The sequence below is a fragment of the Apus apus genome, chromosome 16 (genome assembly GCF_020740795.1).
Source record: "Apus apus isolate bApuApu2 chromosome 16, bApuApu2.pri.cur, whole genome shotgun sequence".
Taxonomy (NCBI): Eukaryota; Metazoa; Chordata; class Aves; order Apodiformes; family Apodidae; genus Apus; species Apus apus.
In genome coordinates, this window is record NC_067297.1 from 11726203 (window position 1) to 11743953 (window position 17751).

At 44.5% G+C, this 17751-nt stretch overlaps 1 protein-coding gene across 8 annotated transcripts in view; it reads left to right on the top strand.

Annotated features, from left to right (window-relative positions):
* PITPNM2 (phosphatidylinositol transfer protein membrane associated 2) overlaps positions 1–17751 on the top strand; it is a 132054-nt gene that overhangs the window by 55878 nt on the left and 58425 nt on the right. For all 8 annotated transcript variants that reach the window (XM_051634139.1, XM_051634140.1, XM_051634142.1 and 5 more), the window contains one exon: positions 10665–10840. In XM_051634139.1, coding sequence (XP_051490099.1) covers positions 10763–10840 — 78 coding nt within the window. In that variant the 5' untranslated portion in view covers positions 10665–10762. The remainder of the gene's footprint in view (positions 1–10664; positions 10841–17751) is intronic.

A 17751-nucleotide genomic window follows, 5' to 3' on the forward strand; every position in this document is an offset into this window, starting at 1 on the left:
TGGCAGGACAGCCCACGTTTTGTGTCTTTTGTGTCTCCAGCCTGTATCTAACTGCAAAATACATGTTTCATTTGCCTCCTGCATTGCCTAGATAACAAACTCTCCACTTCCTTTTCTTTAGCATGAAAACTTGGTTATTTAAGGGGGGGGGGGGAAAGGCAGCAATAGTGAGTTTTTTCAAGTTTCTAGCTAAACTAATAAATCAAGATCTTCTCTGTTGAGGGTTGCAGTGGGGATGCTGATGTCTTGGGCAGATTCCAGTTTATCTCCACTCTGTAATCATAAGATTTTGATTTTCTAAAAGAGGGAATTGGCTCTGCATGGTGGCTGCTGTTCCTCTGCTTATGCTTTTGGAAAGTGAGCATGGTCTGATGGATTCATCCATGTGCTTTTCTCCTTCCCAAGTCCTGGATTCAGCTTCCAGCTTCAGCTATATTTTAAGTAATCATAGTATATCTCTTGGGGGAGTGTGGGGAGGGTGCTGGGTTCTCCCAGGGCAGGTGGATGTTGGAAATGGATTAACACTTGGCAGTACCTTTGTGGTCTCTCCGTGCCTGAACTGGCCTTTTTTTCCTGGTTTGGAAGAAGCATTTTGGACACCCACCAGCTGCAAAGGGGCTCTTTGGCCTCGTGTGGAAAAGTGAAGATGGAGCTTCAGGGCTTCTCATCTCAGCAGAGCAGTCACAGCAGCTTCCAGGATGCTGGCACTGGTCCTGGGCTTGTCCTTCCTGGGGATGACTGGGCAGTAGTGTAGGAAAACGTTGGCAGGCAGCAGCACTCCAGCAATGAGTCACCACACTGGTAGAGGGAGAATTAGCACCAGGAATTGTCTTTGTCATTATACAAACTCTGTGGGACATGTGCTGGGTTCTATATCCCTGCTGGATGTGTAATGGAAAACTAACTCTTCAGCACTGGGATTAGACTGCTTGGGCCAGTCCTGGGTCTTAATGAATAGATGAATCGATATTGTGTAGTTCCTAGGAAAAACTTGGAGCTTTAAAACCACTTCGGCCTTGATTGTTATGCAGATGTGTGTTCTGCAGTGGGAAGGCAGAAGCAGTTGTTAGTCTCCTCCAGGGAGGACTTCTTCCTACTTCCAGAAGGTTCCTCATTTAATCCTGGTATCACTGAATGGTGTCTCCTCTTCCAGCAGCATGTGGAGATATTTCTGTCCTCAGTCAGAAGCACTGTGACTCCATTCAGACTAGCAATGCAGTGGTGTTTCTTCTTGCTGGAAGATGTTACCTTAAGTCCTGGAAAAACCTGCTGAGGTCCTGAGTTTTATGGAGGTGCAGCAGTGACCCCAGTGCAGCAGCTGGGTCTGGGGCAAAGTCAAGGGCCTGGCCCCATCAGCAACCCCAACCCCACGGTGGCTCCAAGCCTGGACTGACCTGTCCTATGGCCCTTGTGACAGCTGAAATGACTTAAACTGTACCCTTCTTTAGACTTCTTAACAAACGGAGGGATAAGCAACAGAAATTATCCAGCCATCTGTTACCCAGACTAAAGAAGAAACTCCACCAGTGTGGCCCATAGTTCAGTTTGGCTTCCTCTGCCTCAGCCTGCAATCTGTTGGGCTGAAAACACCCTGGAAACCAATGAATTATGTGGGCAGTGTTAGAGGCTGGGGTTTCCATGTTGTGGTTAGCATTAAGGAGGAGTTCCAAAAGCAGCAAGATCTGATGTTTTAAAAATGCTGCATCACGCTACGTGGGATGCAGAATGGTAGACAGGAAGACATAACACCAGCCCAAAATATGCTGAATAATGAACTGATAATGGTTATTGATTATTCGTGCAGCTTCATTATCCTGCTGCAATCTGAGAGCAGCTAGTGATTCTTTTTTCTTTATTAAAAAAAAAAACACAACCACATTCAAAGGCACTTATGAAATATTTAGTGTAATTATTTCCAAGATCAAAACTCCGAAGAAATTATGCAGCCACAGAAACCTTGTTAATCTGTTGGTGTTACGGATGAAAGAAGCAACAGAGATATTAAACATTTACTGCTCTTGTGCAAAATGGCCTCTTACTTTCAATCTCAATTGTAATATTATTTATCAACCTTCACTGCTGCATTTGTCTTGCTTCCCATGCAAGAATTTTAAGTGTCTTTACAAGTTTCTGCTGATGGAGTAGGACTTATTTTCTCTATCCCTATTTTGCCCTCAGGCAAGGCAAATTTCAGCCTAATGAAACCAGTGTGAAGTATTACAGTGCTGTAACACAGCCTCTGCAATCATACAGTGTTTCCCTCCATGAAATAGTCTTTTTAAACCTGCTATGAATGTTCATTACCTTTTCCACATTAAATTTGCATACATGAGGTAATAAAATGTTATTTCCATCTAGACTGTAACTGCAGAAAAGTTGGAGTAGCTGTTGATGTCTCTTTTCAGTTTGATAGGGAGTTACTGAGGAAGCAATCCAGAGTCTGTCCAGTGTTGACTCAAATCCCAAAATAGCTTTTTTGTATCTTAAAAATAGGTTTAGTGGATGTGCAGGTATTTGGAGATAAAAATTCAAAATAACCTTGAGAAATAGACTGAAACAGGCTATAATTTGGAAAAGATGACTGTAAAGGCTCATGAATAAACTATAATGTGAGGAAGGACTGGTGTGGTTGCCATTCTGTGGCAGATTAGATAAGGCTGCAGTGGGTTTCAGACTGAGTGCCCATCAACTGCCTTAAACCGTTGGCAAATACTGTGCTAGGCTAGAGGAACAACACAGGAAAGACATGAAGGGCTTGGTTCTTCAGCACTGCTGTGGCTCACGCTGGTCTTAGAGGTGAGGATCGGTGGAAGGAGTGAAGAAGAAAAACGGGATGGGCAGCACATGCATCTTGGAACATGAAGTGGAGAAACTGCAGAGGAAAACAGTTAATTAACCATTTGCTGCCACTCCTGAGACTGGCACAAAAAGAGAGGGGCTTGAGCTGTAGTGAGGATAACTGGTAACAGCAAGAGCCTTTTATGTCTGTAAACAATCTAGAGACTCTGAGATTCCTTGTTTCTGCAGCTTGAAGTGTTTTTTCTTAATTCTATTTTCTCTGGCTGAGCTGGTTACCAGCAATTTGCAGAGGATTCTTATCCTCAATTTCTTATTTTCATCTGTAGTGACTGGTAAGATTAAAAGGTGGGAGTTCTCATGACCTCCTGCTGTTGTCATTGTAATAAAAAAGGGAAAAAATGTAATTTTCAGTGCAGCAACTAACAGTTTGAGAAGAAGGAAGTTGTGGATCCTGTTGGGGGTTGGATAGGTGGGGTCATCTCTTGACTCTGGTTCACTCTTAGCCTTTCTCCTCCAATTCTGATGCCTTGCTGCTGCCGGTATTTTTGCTGTGAGCTCAGGAAAAGGGTTGTTCCACAGGGCTTGAAGAGCAAGGTTGGGTTTATTGCTGGAGTTTTATTTCTTAATCCAAGTGAAGCCTTGACTAGCTGCTGTGGGTTGCACCAAGTGCACTTCTGCTCACTCTCCTCCTGAATTTCCTCAGGCAGAGAAGTCATAGCACCCCGAGATACGATGTGTGAATGCAAGAGTCTCCCAGGAGGCTACCTTGGAAATGAGATACACTTGGTTTGGTTTGGTTTTGTGTGGTTTTTTTTTTAACTTGGCCAGCATCCCATCTCACTGCCACCACTGCCCACAGAGCACGTGGAGTTCTGCATGGCAGTGGCCTTCAGCTAATGGACGTACCACTAATGCAGGGAAAAATCCTGTCCATTGCTGGATGCCTGGAGCATTGCATGGATTTTTTCTTTACAGTAGTTTACTCAGCTGCCAGCAATTTTCAGTCTGTTTTCAGCCAACACGCTGCACTTATCACACTGTCAGTGCTGCTTTTATTTTTGTTTCCATGCCTGTGTGTATATCTGTGTGTCTATATATATGGGTGTCTATATTTAAGATATATTTTACACATCTACATGCATTTCTGTGTGTGGTGTCTGCCTATTTTCAGCATGTAATGCTGGGAGGCTTGGACTAAGAACAAGCCATTAAAAGCAGGGTCTGCCCAGTTCCTTTAGCTCAGCTGAGCAGAGGTGTCTGGCTCTGTGGTGAGGCCAGAGGACGTTGGGTTTTGTGGCTGCTCTGTTCGTGCAGACTACTTGGAAACTTCTAACCTTTAATGTCTTTTTAATATTCAGCTTTATTCCCAGCACCAGCAAAAGAATATGAGGCGGGTTTGTCTTTCCCTCTGAACTCATCTGTGACTACAGTGTGCATATTAGTTCTTTTAATGGCTTCTTTATTAGTTCATTATTGCATAACCTCCAGGCATGGCAGGACTTGACACGTTAATTTTCCAACCAAAGTTCAGCTGTTGGAGTTCACCTGGTCCCCTTGAAGTCAGCGTGGCACAGAGAGGGCTGCCTGGCTTTGTAACCAGCATTGCTTCAAAAAGAGAAGGAAGGGAGCCCCTAGAAGTTGAAGGAGTAATAGGGATGGAAAATATAAAGAATCAGTACAATATCCTGGAATATTTAAGGAGACAAGATGGTGTTTGTGTGTGCATGCTTTGGTGCCATGGTACATTTTTTTTCCACCTTTTTCCCTCTCCTCTTCCCTCTCCTTTTCCTTCTCATTGCTTCAAGCTAGTGTTTGGCTGCCCAGTGGACTATAACAAGATTTAATAGCTCTACTGTAGCTATATTGCATTTGGACTGATTCCATCCTTCTGTTGTGATAAACGTCTACTTTACAATGAGCTCTTAAATTCTATGAGTGACGTCAAATTGTATCCAATAATGGAAAAAAGATCAAGTACTGTAAATGTGACTTGTTGGCTTGCTGTGGCTGTCTTCTCAAGCAGTGTCTTATCCCCAGCCCACTGCAGTGCCACCTACATCTGAGAGATCTTTTGAGTTTGCCTTAGGTTTACACCTGAGGAAGGCTGGTTTCCGTGCATGCTTGTGTTTTCCTCTTGCCCCCCTTCCTTCTTCTCTGAGGATGCTGGAGGCTGGGAGCAGGTGCAGGAGCCCCCCAGCACTGGGAGGGCTGTATAGAGGTTTTCGAGGTGGGGAAATGTTCATGAACTGCTGATTTGACTGTCAGATGTGATATAAGCTCTGTCTTGAAACCAGGAGGTGTAAACATCTGCAGAAAAAAACTTGTTTTAAAAAGATGTGATGGATTAGATCTACAAAGGGAGATGTATGATTACAAAGAACACTACTTACTGACACAGTAGCTTTGAGCAGTGAGCATGTGAACTGTGCACTTCTAAGGAGCTTTAACTTTTGATTTACTTTTTTTCCCCAAAGCCTGATGAGTTTTTAAATCTGCTTAGCTGTCAATCAGTTACTAAATAGAGATGTTGGGGTTTTTAACCTTGCAGCATGAACCGTACTTCCACCGGTGCTGCACTAAGCATCACCCAGTCACAAGGTAAGAAGTTCCTCTCTGTCCCACTGTGCTTCTTGAGGAGATGGCAGTGGGATGTGGGCAGAACGAGGCTGGTCTGTGTGGTGGATCACAAGCTGCATGTGCTGCAGCCCTTGCTGAGGGTCAGGTGGGCAACACTGGTGAGCAAGGGCTGAGGAGGGTTCAACAGTGTTTTGCAGATGCTGGTGGAAAGCTTTCTGCTGGGAGGCAGGGACACACCATGGACAAACAGGATCAGAGAGACAAAGGGGATGGTCTTTGCAGCAGTGGTACTCTGGACAGATAAAGCTGAGCAAGGTTGCTTTGGGGCCAGGAAGTAGAGTGCCGCATTAATCAAGGTGTGAGTGTTGAGGCTGCCTTTTGAAAATGCTGACTTAGGACTTGGGAGTCTGTTTCCATTTGTGCTGTGTCTTCCAGCAGCATAAATAAGTCCAAGTGCAATATGTACACAGCACTTTCAGTCGTGGGAGGGCACTGCACCCTCCTTCAGGCAACAACTGCAGGAGAGAGAAGGTGGCCTGGTATTGCTTCCCTGAGTCCAAGAGTTTGATACACTTGGGACCAAAGCTGTCATCTCTTTGACATCACTTTCTTCAAGGAGGCATCTGTTTGGGTGGTTAGAGGTGTGGGGAACCTAAAGAAAGTCTGTAGGGAGGTAGGTGAGGTCTCCAGAAAATGCCTTTGCTCGTCATTCTGCCATTACATGTTTGGCTTGGTTTTGTTGCAATTGTTTCTGTTAATTATCTTTCATTTCTCAGTTATGTGAAAATATTGCAAGGAAAACTGTTTGATAGCTGAGTCAATGATACCAGTATTTAGCTCACAAGTGCCATCTTTCATAGGGGACATCTTTCTCTACTTCCAAAGGCAGCACAGCTCTGAGCAGGCAGTGGTTGATGAGCAGCTAAGACTGCAGTCCCAAGGCTGTTACTTGCCACTACCACTGGCTGCTCTGCAACCTTCTGTGATGGGTTTTTCCTTCCCAGGACAAGTCTTTAACTTTAAAATAGTGTGAAACGAGCCTTCTGCATGAAGCTAGAAAAAGCTCATTATAGTTGCTCTCTGCATCTGGGGTTTTTTCCTTCCGTGTTGAAAATGGGAAATAGCAGCTGTGGCTTGGGTGGGTTGTTGCTGCTGTGGTGTTACTCATTCCAGCCCTAAAACCCTTGTGCTCAGCAGCCTAGACATGAAAAACATGAGCTGGTCAAAAATCAGTTGTTGAGGTGGCAGCAAGGAGAGCTGTAGCAGCACAGCTGGGAATGGTATGGGAACAGCCCTTGTGCAGCCTGAACCCACCAGTGGGAGTGGTTCTCCTGCACTGGACCCAACTGACATGTCAAGAAGCCAGGGTCTTTGCTGTGCTACTCAGTCTCTGTACCTTCAGGGCCAGCCTGCCAAGCCCAGCTGGTGTTTGGCCTCCAGGAGCATAGTTCAGACACCCTTCACACACTACGTCTTATTCCTTAATTACAAGCTGTCAGTTGTCATCAGTGCTCTGCTACCTCCGTTAGCAACAGAGAAGCTGGCCCTGATGCTCCCGGAGTGACAACCCCAAACACTGAGTTCATGGTCTAAACGGAGAGATTTTGCTGGGTTTCTTGATCTGTTCAGTTTCTGCAGATCCTGATAGTGTCCCCCCAGCTTGAGAGAAAGGGCACTTCCTAAAAAAGTTTATTATTGCTGCGAGGGAAACCGTTAAACCCAGCAGTGAGCGCAGCGCGGGGTGTGATAGCTTTCAGACAGCCTGAAGCAATAGCTCAGAGGTGGACCTGACTCATCGCAGCAGGATATTGACTCTGGAGCGTAATTATGATGCTTTGAGAACCTGATTTTAAAATAATTGAGGTATAAAATGATGTGCCTGGCTTTCACAGTTACTACAGCTCTGGGTATAAATAACGGCCTGGGCAAATGTGCCACTTGGCTATGGCAGAAATAGCAGCAAGTCTGGAAACGTCCTGCGTCACTGTTGTTTTCCTCTTGCTGAGAGCAGCCGCTGCAAGCTGAGCTTTGCAGACTGCCTTGGGTTGCCACCAGCCTTGGTTGCATGGCCAAGGGGGGTTGGCAAGCCTGTAGAAAGTTCGGCTTGGTGGCTGGAGAGCCAAAATCCAGCCTATCATCAAAATGCTGGGCTCCCTGATCCTGACTCATTCCGCATCTCCCTTCTCACACCTCTGGTTGTGTGCAGGAACAGGCCAGATGTGGGTAAGTGCCAGGGATCCAGCTGGTGTTTTGACACCCATTTTCCAAAGCTGTTTAGTGGCTCCCTTGTTTCCAGAAGAGTTGTATCTTCTGTCCCTAGCAGCCATTGTGTCTGCAGACAAACTTTGGTGGTTTTTTTTGACAATTACAGTAGGTGGTCTTGGTGAGCTTTGATTCTCTATGAAGTCCCGTGACTCTGGAAGGAGGTCACTGTCTTCAGCAAGTTGTCTGAAAGCATGATTTTGTCACCTCTGTCCCACCTGGCATGGTGTTCCCCAGGATCTGAATATGGTGAAACTCCATGCTTTTTTTTCATGGTTTGCCATCTGGACTCCTCTGCTCTTAGAAGGGTTAGGGCAGGTTATTTTCAGCTCAAAGGCAGCCCAAGCTGTGACCAACCTTAATTAAAAAAAAAAAAAAAAGGAGGAAACAAGTCAAGTTTGCTCTCTTTGTGTCTCCTTCAGGGCCATGGTTGCTTCTCCCAGGTGCTGCTGCTCGCTGACCCACTTGGTTTGAGGTTGCAGTGTGGTTCTTGCTATTGCCCAGTGTGTTTCCAGGGTTATTTTCTACACAGCTGTTGGGTACAGGCTGCAGTGGCTGGAGTGAGCAGCTGCAGGAGAAGTTTTTGGAAGAGTTACCTTTCAAATGAGCACACAATCACGACCTCTAGGTGCCTGGAGAGCTGAAATGCTGGTTTGAAACGTTGACCACAGGGCAGTAGAAACCTGAAGGAGGAACTTTGCAGCAAGAGCTCCACTCTGGTGACAGCCAGGCAGGAGGCTGGGCCAGGAGCCACTGCTGTGGCCAGACATGCTCCTCATGCTGGGCACTCTGAGGCGGCTGCTGCTCTGCCTGCCCGGGGCCGAATGGGTTGGTTTTTCAGTCTGTAATAAAATAAACTCTCTTGTGTCTGGGCTGTCTGAATTATTACCTGCCTGGCACTTCATTATAAACACATTTTTTTCCATCTTTGTACTGGTTTCCTGCCATCTTATTGCTTTTAAGGTTCTATTTTTTGTTTTATTCATGTCTTCTGATCGATAGAAATATCCTGGTTTTAGCAAGCAGCAGGGGCAGACCTGACTGATGTCCTTATGGTGGGAGCAGAATTGCTTTCAGATTATTTGGGGAATAGGGGGGGAAGCTTTGAAATCTAATTTTCAAAGATCTTTAAAGCATAACGAACTGCTCAAGACGTGTAGCTGAGTCTCATGCTGCCATTAGCTCCAAGAGTTGAGATCCTGGCACTGTAAGGATACAGATCTGAAGCCAGTGCTTGAGATCCATCCTTTGGTGGTTATGGTTGTTATTTGCCATGCCACTAATTAAAAACCACCTAATGAGATTATCCCCACCTGTTCTGGAGAATTAGTTTGATGAAGGCAATCCTGCACGCAAACATGGGATACACACACTCATGGATACACTCGTGTGCACCGGCACCGTGGCATCGGGAAACTTGGTCTTCCCAGAACTTTCTCTACTGGGTTTGCCATGGCAAAGATTGTATTTTTATTCCCTCCCCCCCACGCACACAGATCACTCTGACAGCAATCAAATGAAATGGAGAATTGAATTGTTAAAATAAATGGTTTAGATGATGCAGCATGGGGGTGGACAGCTATTTCAAAAGAGTTGGTCTGGGATGGGTTGGCTTTGCTGCCAAATTGGAAACGGGGCAACCAAGCGAGAGCAAAGCTGGCCAGGATGCAGTCAGCAGTGGTGGGTCAGCTCTGATACCAGGTGGAGAATCTGAGTCCTACACAGATTACAAGTCAGCCTGGGTTACAGATGCTGAATGTTGTCCCTGGTTGCTCTGTGACCTTGGGCATGTGTGTTAACCTCTCTAAAGCTTGTAAAAGTTTGGTGAAGTGCTGTGCAAACACCGAGGAGCACCGAGGCCTGTTGAGAGCTGCGTGGTTTCCTGGCTTCCAGACCACAGTTTAATCCACTAGAAGAGTTGGCTGTTTTTACTCTAGTTTTTTTGGGTTGTTGGTATTTTTTTCCATTGGGTTTGGGGCTGTTCTTGTTCCAGCAGCTGTATCTGAAGTCTTCCAGTAAGCAGGTGTAGAAAGGTGGATTTTGGTGATGAGAAGGAACCAGGCAGTGCCTTGCATGCTGGGAGAGTGGCTATCAGATCGTGCTGAGGCTGGTGTGGCCTCAGAGGAGACAGCTTCACTTCTTGTGGCCTCTCCCCCACCAGGCATCTTTTTTTGCCTCTTCCTTACGTGTTTTCGTTGCCTTTATCTGCAGCCCACAGGAAGTCCTAAGAATATTTGAAAAGTTACTGCTTTAACTCTTGGTGTAATAAATGCTGTATTCCCTGTATTCTTAAGCAATAATTCTATTAAATAGTCGTGAGGTGGGTTATGGTGGGATTTTTTTTTTAATGCCACAGTTTGATCTTTGGCATTCTCATGCAGTGGGAGTGTAAAAATGAGTCTGGCATTGACATCAGTGGCAGGAGGATTTTGCCTGGAGACTGTTTCGGAGAGGGAAGAGAAGGGATCCTGCTGAGACAGTATTTCAGAATAAAGCAGGGAAGAGAAGTACATTTCAACTTACTTGACTGTTAAGAGTCCAAATGAGCTTCTTCCTCATAGTGTTTCTGAGGGCTGAGGAAGCCTACTTATTGCCTTTTCTTGCAGCTGAATGAATGTGACAGAATAAAACCTGGTATCTTGGAGTGGATGCATCTCTGGTGTGTTGCTGACACTGGAGAGATACTTTATTGTCTGGCAATGGAAGGTCTGCCTATTCATTTTGAGCTTTTGTCACATCTCTGCCGTGGAGATGCTATTGCCTATGAAAGCCTGATTGATAGGGTGGCAAAGGTTGGGAGGGTGATAGCTTTGATGGTATCCCCTGAAGCAAATCAGAATTCTGTTCAGTGTGATACTAAGGGTCTGGTAGCACTCCAGGGATTCTTCTCTCTGCTATTAAGCTTATTGCTTTTACAAAAATTAATGTTTACATGTTGGGGTTTTTTTTATTATTATTTACTAGGATGTTCTCCAAGAAGAATGGAAAATAACTGCTTCTCTTTTTTGTCTTTCACTCTGTTTCAGGGATCCTCAATGCGTTTGCTGGCTGTTATTTAAGGAGCCTTTACTGAAAGCTTCTGGATTGTGTTTCTGAGCAGACACAAGATTTTTTTGTGTTCAAAATGCTCATAAAGGAATATCGGATTCCTCTTCCGATGAGTGTGGACGAGTACAGGATTGCTCAGCTCTACATGATACAGGTCAGTCAGGCTTCAGCGACTGCAGGGGGATGTGGGGCTTTGTGTGGAAGCGTGGGGTATTGCTGCAGAACTAGAGGTTTGAAATTTAGGGTTTGCTGCCTGCTTGTGAAGGAGTGGTAGAGAAAAGTAATTCAAACTTCAGTTTATGGCTTCCCCTCCTCTTGTCCTTTAAATTAGGGAACCTCTGTTTGACTTGCCTGGGGAAACAAGAGCTCATGGATAGGTTGTTCCTATGGAAAGAGGCTCTGAGCCTAAGTGTGTGGGTACCTGCCTGGAAGTGGTCAAGGGCTTAAGCAGTCATTGCTTCCCAGTTGGACTGTGGCTACTGGTCATGCCAGTTACAGCTGCAAACCCAAGGCTCATGCTCTTTTGTTGGGAAGAAGCAGTCTAGTATAAATTGGAGAAGGTAGACCAAAGGCAAGACTCTGTATTTAGGTGTGAGTGGGAGAATCTAGATGAAATATCTCTTTGCTTTTGTACCACCATGAAACAGATACTAATCAGTTGAGGCATAAGACTTAGATTATTTTTAATAGGCTTCTGAATACTGATGGGGATTTTTGATGAATTCCCTGTCTTCAATAAAGCAGTTAATTAAAATGTTGGGGTTTTTGTAATTCAAATCCTCTGTGCCCACGTTTTCCCAGTGTTTGAAATCCAATCAGGAGCGTTTTTCGAAGGAAATGAATCTGAAGTGTTATTTCATTGTCTCACACTTTTAATAAAATTTAATTTTGCTCATCCAGCAAAGTCCACATCTAATACTGAGTGTGCAGTAGAACTCTGCTTTCTGTGGCAGGGTGAAGTGATGCCAGAAGAATAATCTTTGGCTTAAAACCTAAAATTAATGAGGAAAACAACAGACACTCCTCCCAACCCCACAAAAACCAAAGTAAAAGTGTAATTCCCCCATTTCTCCCCCAACAATCAATGTTCCCTTAAAGACTCATGCACTTGAGCCTGACTGCTAAAGTAGTGGTAAAGTGTGTGGTTTTCAGTCATAACACTCACATTCCTTTTTTCTGACACAAACATAAAGCATGTATCATCTTCGTTTTAACCTAAATGTTAGCATAAATGAGTGAACTTTTTTCTTCGGTGGCTTCATTTTTTGTGTATCTTTCCCTGATGCTGTAGCTGCTTTGAATAGTGTTGCAATTATTTTGCTACAACTTTTTCTTCCAATTTTGTCTCAGCTGTTTTGAATGAAGAGCTGGTTGATGGAAGGAGTGTTTTAGTTATGCAGAGGTTGGCAGTGAGCAGCAGAGAGTACAAGAGAATGATCTGATGAAGAAGAAGGAAACCACTTGATTTCACAGAGGATTAATCTTTAACTGGGGAGTGTCTTTGGGGGCCCTTCTGAGAGATGTGGAGCACTTGGACAGGCAACCAGATTTACTGTTGGCTTTTAGAAGTTAAAAGAGCAGTGGGGAGTGTGACTTCCTCTCTTCCCAGAGAATGGGAAAGTGCTTCATGTCTGTAATTTTTTTTTTTCCTCTGAAACACGTAAGGAGGCCACAGGAGAAGTTCTGTGTTTTGCACCCCTGTCGGGGAACCACCTGAGATACCTGTATAAACCAGCAGTGTTAGAAGCGTTACTTAGAAATCTTTGGCTGAATCTCAGAACAGTGATTTAGTAGTTCCTGGGGAGAGGAGCAATTCTTAAAAGCAAAAGGTTGTTTTCAAAGGCATTTGTGGTGTATGGTCTGGTGTCATTGCTGGAGACACTAGTCGGGCTGGTCCTGTGAGAAGCAGTTTTCCAACAGTGTAAAAAGGAAATGTCACAATTATTCCTAAAGGGTTTTGGAGAGCTTTAAGCATGTACTTGAAGTTGATTATTCATTTAACTTCAAGTTCGTGAGTTAAGATCCCCATTAAACTCCAAACCAGTTGATATAAAATTGCTCTTTTAAGAGCAATTAAATTATTTTCATAGGTTTTTAGCACCCTCCAAATAGAAGTCTTCCAAAAGAACCTTCTCACCTGAGGGATGAAGCCACTGGCCTGTGCAGTTACTCTGGGAACCCTTTCCATGGAGGTGGTACCTCAAAGTCATGTGGGCGGGGATGTCCAGACTCAAGCTGTAGCACTGCAGTCACTTTTCACAGATGTTTTCATGGAGGTTTTTGCTTTGCAGTGAGAAGGTCCTTTCATCTGCTTTCATGGAGAACAGTCCCTCCTTAGCAGTCTTGACAAAAATTTCCACCAGATTTGATGTGTAAGCAGCATCATGCCCAAGTAGCAAAGGCTCATTCCATGAAACCAAAACAAGCTGTACTCATATTTACTGTGTTTACTGGATGGGAGAATTAAAATTGTGCAGTATATAATCCAGCATCTCAGTTGGTTCTCTGTGCCACTAGGCAGGTGAGACATGCAATAAATCATTGTGTGCTTGCCTGTGTTATTCTGTAATTCCTTTTAAAGTTCTCCAGGCTGGTGTATAAAGCTGTGAAAACTGAGGTGAGCGGCCTGCTGCTTTGCTTTTTAATTAATTTGTTATGGTTGTTTGGTTTGTTTTTTTTCAATTTGAGGGTTGGGGGAGGGCTGCAACATGTCTCTTAGGCATTGCTTTCTGCTAGCTTCTGAAATATTATCTGCAGAGACAGTGGTTTCTGTACTATAAGTAGCACTTAAATTCTTCCATAAATAAGTTAATTTTACATTAGAGCAAAGGGCTTAATGTACCCTTGACTTGCTTGAAGCCCAGCAGATCTGAACAGGATTGTTTTTCTCTATTCAGTTTCAGGCTGTCAATGTCCATATTTTCATGGGCAACCTCTCACGCAGCCTTGTCATCGTGCCCAGGTTGGGGGCCCTTCTGCCTTAACTGCAGAGCAGTTGCATCTTAAGGCTTTTTCCTAAAAGCTGTATACACGGTTAAAAGTCTGTCCTGCTTCCAAGGGTGAAATACCTCTAGATACAGTTGTCCTCAGGAGTCACCCATAGGACTGGGAGAGCTGCAGTTTGTTCTGGGGAACCTGCTTATGTTAGGAGACTGCTGTAAGCAACTGGAGATGAGTGCTGAGATGAGGTTCATGAAGCATAAACCATTGATGGAGGGGACAACTGTGAGCATCTGTAGGGATTTCTTTCTTCCTGTAGAGATGTTGGACCAAGAATTCTGTCCTGGATGTCTTCTCTGACTCTGCCCATCATATCCAAGGCATGTGTAGTGTTTCTATGAGGGCATTGAAGCTTGTCAGACGCAAAGGGTGGGATCATTCTGTGTCACACATTAGACAGATCTTATTAAAGGATCTCTTAATTCTGCATCTTCCAATCAACTGGCATATTTGTGTCTCAGCAGCTGTCCTTTCCTGTAACATGTGTGTCCTTTATAGAACACAGGAATTTCCAGCTCAGTTTGGGGAAAAGCTGCTTTCCTGTGAGGGTGACAGAGCCCTGGGACAGGCTGCCCAGAGGGGTTGTGGAGTCTCCTTCTCTGGAGACTTTCAAGACCCATCTGGATGTGTTCCTGTGTGACCTGCCCTAGATTGTGTGGTGGTCCTGTGCTGGCAGGGGGTTTGGACTTGATCTCCAGAGGTCCCTTCCAACCCCTGACATTCTGTGATCCTTGTGTGTTTAGGAAACTCACCTTCATGTCCACCTCCCCCTCACCTCAGAAACCACGCACACTTTCATGTTAAGCCTCTGTCTCATAAAAGCTTTTATTCCGAGATCTGAATGCATTTGTCAGAAAGATCAGGATGTTATTAGCCAAAGGTCCATCCATTTATCATCTTAATATTGCTCATTACTGTCGTTCCATATGCCATGAGATTCCAAGAGACCATTGCCCTTCTGACCCTTCCATAAGACAAGAGAATCCTTGTTATTAAATCTTATTTTTATATCCGTGTGCACAGCTTATTTTCTCTGCTGTAAATACCTCCAGTCCTCATTTTCTCCATGCAGTTTTCTCAGTGCTTGTGACCCTCCTCCAAAGACAGTGCACTTTAAAACTGTTCTGCTGGGCCTAGTGATTGCCTTTTGAGGGTGAGACTTTATTTTAAGGTGCTGCATCATCCTTGTAAGCTAATAACGTTAATACTTTGTAATTTGGCACTTTGAGGATCCACAAATGAGGAAGGACTCAGGGCCCTGTTGGAGACAATCTGTTAAAGATAACCCATCTGCTCAGCACTGTCTGCTGAGCTTGGGCAGGATCCTGGGAATTGAGGGTTCTTCTCATCTTTTAACATGAGCCTCACTTCTACAGTCCCTCAGGGCTTTGCATACGTTGTCTTCCTTGAAAAACCAGAGCGTGTTTCCAAGCACTTGGGGTGTGCTATCCTTGCCTGTCATGGCTGCTGCTGGAGCACCCTGGGTGGCTTTCCTCTGTTCTGAAGGATCGTGGTTTGTCATCTCAGTCTCCAGACACCTGCACTGTCCTGTTTCCTCCTCCATTTACATCCACCTCTCAGGTGGATATGGGCTTGGTGGTGGTTGTTCTTGAGGCCATGTCCTGATACCTGGGTGCAAAAGTCATGTCCCTTAAACTGTTGGCTACTCTTGGTAATTGTCAGCAGGCTCAGCAGATGGTGACAGATTGATCGAGTAGGAGAAAACAAACTAACCCTTCATCTCTGGACACGGAAGAACAGGGTGGCTGATTATTTTTGTTTCATTTACAGATGCTTGGCCACCTGGACAGATAGACATATATGCTTTAATTTTAAAAGCAGATGACACTACTGACAGCTCCAGAGACCCTGGAAGATTCACAAGTCTAAAAGCAAAAGCCAGATTTGAAACTTTTCCACGAGTTTCTATGCTGCAGGATTTCAAAACGTGTGACTTATATGTTCTCTCTTCTTCCTCTGGTTTTCATAACCTTTTCTTTGTGATCATGAGGACTTGGCCTCCTTTTGCAAGAGGAGAGTAAGAACTTGCAGTTGCTGAGTTTTGAGCACAAGGGAGGTACAGGTACATTCAGCACTACCAGACTTGTGGGCTGATATGCACAGGTGACAGTGATACCCATACGGGTCAGCACTTTGGGAAACCAAACAGAAATAGCAAATATATTTTTTGCATTTATTGATTTTTTTGTTTTGTTTTGTAGTCATTATCCTGGAATAGTTCTTAAACTGGCTGTTACTCCTTAACCTGGTGAAAAAGATTTCTTTTAGGGTAGTGAACTACGTTGCCCGGACAGTAGTTCACGTGCTCTTTCTCTAACAAAACTGAGTGAAGCTGAGATAAGGTTATAACACACAGCATTTTAAACTTCAGATCTGTACTGGTTTTCATAGAGGATGCAGCACTGATAATCCTGTGGAGCTTGTGGCTATCAAAAAATCTTTTCTCCTTCTTACTTTTTTATTCTTATGAAAGAAGATTTCTGACATGTGGACAAAATCTTGACTGTTGACCCAGATACGGGACTTACTTTTTCAAATACCTGAAGGCAAATAAGTAAGTATTAGGAAAACAGGGGATTTCTTTAAGCCAGTCCTCCAGTATTTTTGCATATAAGCTATTGGGTTCCTAAATTCTAAGGGATATAGTTAGAGGATCAGAATTGATCCACCTTGAGTTGAAATTTCATCTCTGACTCACAACATAATAGTGCACAACTTGATTTACCTCCCTTTAAACTAGGGACAGTAATTCTCACAGACTGGGTCTGTCAAATAGTTAATACAGGGAGAAATCCATTTAAAGACAGGGAAGGAAATATTCAAGGTAAGATGAAATACTGAGCTGGAAGTAGAGTAGACATTTTGAAAGATGGAGCATGTGGGGTAAACAAGTTTGAGGTATCTCCATAATAAAGTGATTCCTAATTCATGTGCCTCTGGTACATCCAGCCCTGGCTCCAGAGGAGTGTGACTGGGCATCTCTGTAAGGCAGGGTGATTAATGGGTGACCGTGAGAACAGGTCTCTTAATGCTGTAAATTATTTATAGTCCTGCACAATTGATTGTCCCCCAAATATCCTGGGTTTGTACAAACAGCTTCATTAACATCTAAACATGATTCTAAATAATGCAGTGCAGACAACATTTGCGCAAATCGATGCCGTGCTTATTTTTGCTCTGTCTTGTGAGAGTCTCCTGCTGCCAACCTGCCCTGCCTTTCAGTTTCAGGGCTTTTTTTAGGAATATTTTACGTTACAGGAAAAGCAGCCAAGAGTGATGGTGCTGCAGTTGTGGCCCAGGTAACCTGCATGTGCTTGGGTGAGAATGGTTACTTCTTCTTGGCTTTCTGCATGCTCAGGTTGGCTCTGCTTCTGGCTGGGAGTATTGCAGGATTTGGGGCTGTGGAAACCCAGAGGGAGGATGTTCTTGCAGCCTGGGGGAAGCACAAAGAACTGTGACCCCCACCTCAAAAAGCTCTCAGGAAAGTGATCAGGTGGCAGGAACAGACCTAGGATCTCCTGCACACTAATGTACCTCCCATCAGAAAGCAGCTCTATATGTGCTTCCCTCTGATAAGAGGATGCTTCATGGGTGATATCCTCTTCTTGTGTGCTTGATAGCTCCTTGGAGGCAGCATTACCATGATGTGTTTGGATATCCCCAATGAAATCAGACTGTCTCGAGGAGAAAGGGCAGAAGGTACTAGGCTGTCCTGATGGCTCTGTCAGCTGCAGAGTGCATAGGACAGGTTGCTGCTGTCATTTCTGATCTGTCAGGAGGGTGCATTGCTTCCAAACCCAGTGTTGGGCAGGGGTGTGAAGGTGGTTTGTTGATTTATAATCTGAGTGGATCTGGAGGAGACTCTGCTTATGGTCAGCAAAGACTTAGGTCTCTGTGAAGTGTCTCCATGTTGACAGAGCTGTCCTCTTTGGCCATTTGATAACAGCAGCCTGGAGAGCTGCAGGCTTTTCATGGCATTATGATGAGGTTTCTGCCAGGATGGGGAGTCTTCTGATTCATCAGACCTAGAAGGAGGATGTTTAA